Source organism: Contarinia nasturtii, unplaced genomic scaffold (assembly GCF_009176525.2).
Source record: "Contarinia nasturtii isolate CC-2019 unplaced genomic scaffold, AAFC_CNas_1.1 Cnas_scaffold_2219, whole genome shotgun sequence".
NCBI classification, from domain to species: domain Eukaryota; kingdom Metazoa; phylum Arthropoda; class Insecta; order Diptera; family Cecidomyiidae; genus Contarinia; species Contarinia nasturtii.
In genome coordinates this window covers 1-4,448 of record NW_022199542.1, presented here as the reverse complement: position 1 = coordinate 4,448, position 4,448 = coordinate 1, and the positions used below count along the sequence as shown (strand labels likewise).

At 31.8% G+C, this 4,448-nt stretch overlaps 1 protein-coding gene across 1 annotated transcript; it reads left to right on the top strand.

The window, feature by feature from the left end:
• The first annotated feature begins 6 nt into the window (after window positions 1–6).
• On the top strand, window positions 7–3,554 carry LOC116347968 (RNA-binding protein spenito-like). The gene is made up of 2 exons (XM_031778793.1): window positions 7–731; window positions 1,218–3,554. The coding sequence occupies exon 1, from the start codon at window positions 88–90 to the stop codon at window positions 619–621; it is 534 nt and encodes a 177-aa protein (XP_031634653.1). The 5' UTR covers window positions 7–87; the 3' UTR covers window positions 622–731; window positions 1,218–3,554.
• The last annotated feature ends 894 nt before the right edge of the window (window positions 3,555–4,448 follow it).

The following is a 4,448-nucleotide window of genomic DNA, read 5'->3' as shown; positions in this document are numbered from 1 at the left end:
CCAGGCTTAGAGCGATCACGCTCACGTTCGCCAATTAGGCGTCGAAGTCCAGATTCCGATTCGGACTCGTCGAGCCGACGAAATGGTATGCTTACGGCAGCACGTACACTACCTGAAGTGGCCAGAAAGTGTACTACCAATTGGGGTGGCGCATTGATTCTCAAGAGTTCACTGTTTCCGGCCAAGTTTCACTTGACCGATGGTGACACTGATATTGTTGATGGTTTGATGAAAGATGAAGAAGGTAAACCTCATTTGCGTATTACCCAACGGTTGCGTCTCGATCAACCAAAATTGGAAGATGTTCAAAAGAGAATATCTTCATCGTCGTCGCATGCAATATTTCTTGGTTTGTCCGGATCAACACAATCGGTTCAAATTGATGATCCTAACGTGCAAACGAGACCGCTACGAAATCTTGTATCGTATTTGAAGCAAAAAGAGGCAGCTGGTGTCATTTCATTGCTTAACAAAGAGACCGAAGCAACTGGCGTTCTATACGCATTTCCACCGTGCGAATTTTCGTCGGAGTTATTAAAACGAACATGTCACAATATTACAGAAGATGGTTTGAAGGAAGACCATTTGGTGATTGTTGTAGTGCGGGGTGGTACTGCTTAAGCAGCATTCAAGATGAAATGAAACACACAAATTCTTTTTCCATTCTCAAAATATAAACATACAATTCATTTTGAATATCCATTTGAAACAATAAAAAAAAAACAAGTTAGGTGAGTGCATAGAAAATCAAAACTATTTGCAAATTAATCCAACCATACTTTTTTTCATTGTGAAGTGATCATCTAATCTATTCGAACAAAAAAAAAACAGCCTTTGGATTTGTTTTATGTACATTGTGTTCTAGAGTGATTTAAGAAAAATTGAAAAACTTCAGTCGAATCGAATGCTAAATCAGCAGCTATAATGATAATTATTTTTGTATAGTAGATGTGTTTTTATTCGATTGGATCATTTCAAATGTTTTTTTGATTTAAACAAAACAATTAAAGTAGTTTTTATTGTGATTTTCCATTTGAATGAAGTTTTGCCAAAATATCAAGTTTCGAACAAAAAATGACCACACAAAAGAAAAAAACAAACAAACAAAGAAAAATTGACAAAAATTATCCAACCAAATCACAGCGAAAGGAACCTAATGGCGATCAATTCAACTAATTAAATTCCGATCATGTTTTCTTTTCTCCAATCATTTTCAGATTTAAAATAGGACTACAGTGTAATTTGCAACAGAAAATCGAGTGAATCGGTTTGTGCGAGTGAGTGTTTTGACGTGAAAAATAAAAGTTAATCGAGAAACATAAAATACAATGTCAGAATCGCAACGGAAGAATTGAACAAACAAATAAGCAAAACCAAACAAACAATTTGCGAATGATAAATTAGAAAATTTCAATGAGCCGTTTGGTCAAGGTGGTGCAATGCATGTGAACATCATGTTGATTTCAATTTTTTTTTTTAATTTAAAGAAAGATGCATTTGACACATTTTTTAAACATTTTTTTTTTTTTTCATTTTTAATGCATCGTCTTTTGCACCATAGTATGACATCAATACATTTATTCCATTGCTTAGTTTAAATGCGCATCATCACGAACCATTGCACTACTGCGATCAATATTTTACAATAGTTAAGTTGATAATATGATTGTTTTAAAGCTATTGAAAATGTAATAGTGCAAACGAAAATACCAACAGCAACAACAAAAAACAGCAAATCCTTTATTTTACGCATAAAAAAAGAGAAAAAAAAAATAACAATGAAAGTTTCAATTATGTGTTCGCTTCTAAGATCTAATGTTTTGGGTATAAGTTAAATTAAAACCCATCCCTCCCACAACAGCAACAACATCAATCGTTGGATGACAAAATTTGTGAAAAAAAAAATACAGTTTCAGTTCAGTTTTTCTGGTTTAGTTTATAGTTTCTTATGGTTTAAATAAAAATGGTTTGATCCACATCTAGCCAAATGCCATCGATGACATAATCAAAACACAAAAACAAACATCGTGTGCATTTTTTTTAATGTTTCTGATCTCTTGAACCGATATTCAATCAAGATCAGCCGCACAAAACAACAACAATCGCGATGAAACTAAATAAATAACATTCATGATGAGTGTCTGTTCAAGTGAATCTATTCCGAATCGAAGTTTGATAAAGTTTATTTTTGGTTATTTTGTTTTGTGCATGTGAAAGAGATCATCGAAATAAGAAAAACGCGTAAAGTTCTGGTTTTTTTGTTGTAATTCTTCAGTAAAATAATGTGTGAAAGTAAAACTGGCATCGGTGAAAGAGATTACGTCATAAGAAAGGCATTACGTCTCATTTTCAAAATATTCAATAAAATGCGATGCAAATTTTGTGAGAGTTTCAGTGGTTCAAGTTTAAAAAAAAATATATATATATATATATTTTTAAAGTGAAACGTTTCCAACATGCACACACATTTGATTGTTCTTCAAAGTTTTTCAAAACATAGTTCTTTTTTTGATTTTGTTTTTATCGATTGTTTATTTTCGTACAAATTGAGTTGTTTGAACAGCCAATTTGATGAAATATTGTGCGTGCACGCGATACACAGTTCTTTGCAAACAGAAATTGTGATTTTATTTCACATCATTATTTACTTTCACACCGTGTTTGTTACTAGAGGGTCCATTCTATTTAACATTCATACGATTCAAATGTAATCAGTTCAGTTTATGTGTATGTGTGTACGTATGTGAAATAAATGATCATATACCCAGTGTCGGTCAAATACAGATAAAACAGATGAACACAACACGGCATCCTATGAATAGTGACAATATTGCATGTTTTTTTTGCTAAGATTCTTTTTGTTTTCGTTTAATTTGTGAAATTTGCCTACTCATCGTCAATGCAATTTGTTTTTTTTTTTACATAGATACAGTTGATTTGAAGTGTGGTCATCTCTTTGCAAAAAGAGAACCAGCGTGAATAATTCTCTTTTAAATCCTCGATTTTTAGTATTTGTATCAGCATTGTGAAATTTATCCAACAAAAGTGTGTGATGTCGTGCATAATGATGAAATGGTTCTATGTTGTTAAATAACAATCACACAAACAAAGTTTGATCGCATTTTTTTTCGATTATATCGATAATTGACCAAATTGATTTCGTTTTTTTTTTTCATCTCAAAAATGTTTGAAATACAAATGGAAATTGCAAAAATTAATGGCGAATTTAAATAAAAAAAAGAAAAAAAATGGTTCGGTAAATTGATTGGGAAACGGGCCGGTCAGTGAGCAAAATGAAATCATTAATGTGAATCATGATGTCATGATGAAAGTTTTTTTTTATCGTTTCACTTATTTTATATTTCGAGATTTTTTTTTTTTTCAAAAAAGAAAATTTACAACTCTATGACTTATTCAGGAAAGACAAACGTTTGAAAATAATGATGATAACGATGAATTATTAACTCAGTATACAATCTATCCTATATTCAATATAATTAAGAGCAAAAAAACAATAAAATAAATAAAAATCGATTTGGTGGTGATGTTTTTAATCAATTATTCTTTTGAAATGTGTCCAGTGCAGCTGGCAGTGGTGCTAAATTTAGGTAGTTTATTTTTATATCTATTTGGTTTAAATTCACTGAATGTGTTATCCTTTTTATTCAATGTTATAACTAAACTGTAGGTTATTGAAAATTGGTGAATTTGTGATTTAGTTGACTGTAAACAGTTCTTTGTTGTGTGGTGAAATGCCATTTTTATGTGGCGAATTAAAAAAAATATATATATATTCTGGATTATAACTGAAATTTGCGAACAAAATTTAACTAAACAATATTAATGTGTTATTAAAACTACGTAGACATGCGCTCAGGCAAAACTCTGTTCGAAAATGATAAGTTTTATACTATTCGTGTGTGTGTGTGTACACATTTGTGTCTTCAATGAAATTTTAACCAATTTCAATGAATAGCACGGATATAAAGTCATTGATATTCGAACCGAGCTTCGCGGGTGTGATTCAAAGTGTCAGTTTATTTTATTTCAATTTGATTTGGAATGAAAATGTGCAATCTCAATGTAGATCTTCTCTCATGAAAGGTAAATTGAAGTATATGCATAAAAATTGTTTTTCTTTGCGTCGTTCTCAGATTCATTTTCAGGCCAACGAAATCACTCACCCGTCAACACACGTCAACAAAATACATGGCGCCGTGAAACGAGCTTTTTATGGTTGATCAAAAATTCGTTACAAATGAATTCTTGACGCGACTTATAATCAAGTAATTTACACAAATCTTTCGTGCATTGAGACGAGTCGAGTCGAGTTGGAAGATTAAGATGCGCGGAACTCATACTAAGTTCTCTTTTTTTTGCTGGAATGTGAAGACATGCGCGTCGGTATCTATCTTGTGATGGCGGCTGCGAATAAAATAAAAAGTAAA

Bases quoted from the DNA above. Each gene is read 5' to 3' on its own strand.
- LOC116347968 (XM_031778793.1), top strand. From the start codon at position 88: ATGCTTACGGCAGCACGTACACTACCTGAAGTGGCCAGAAAGTGTACT.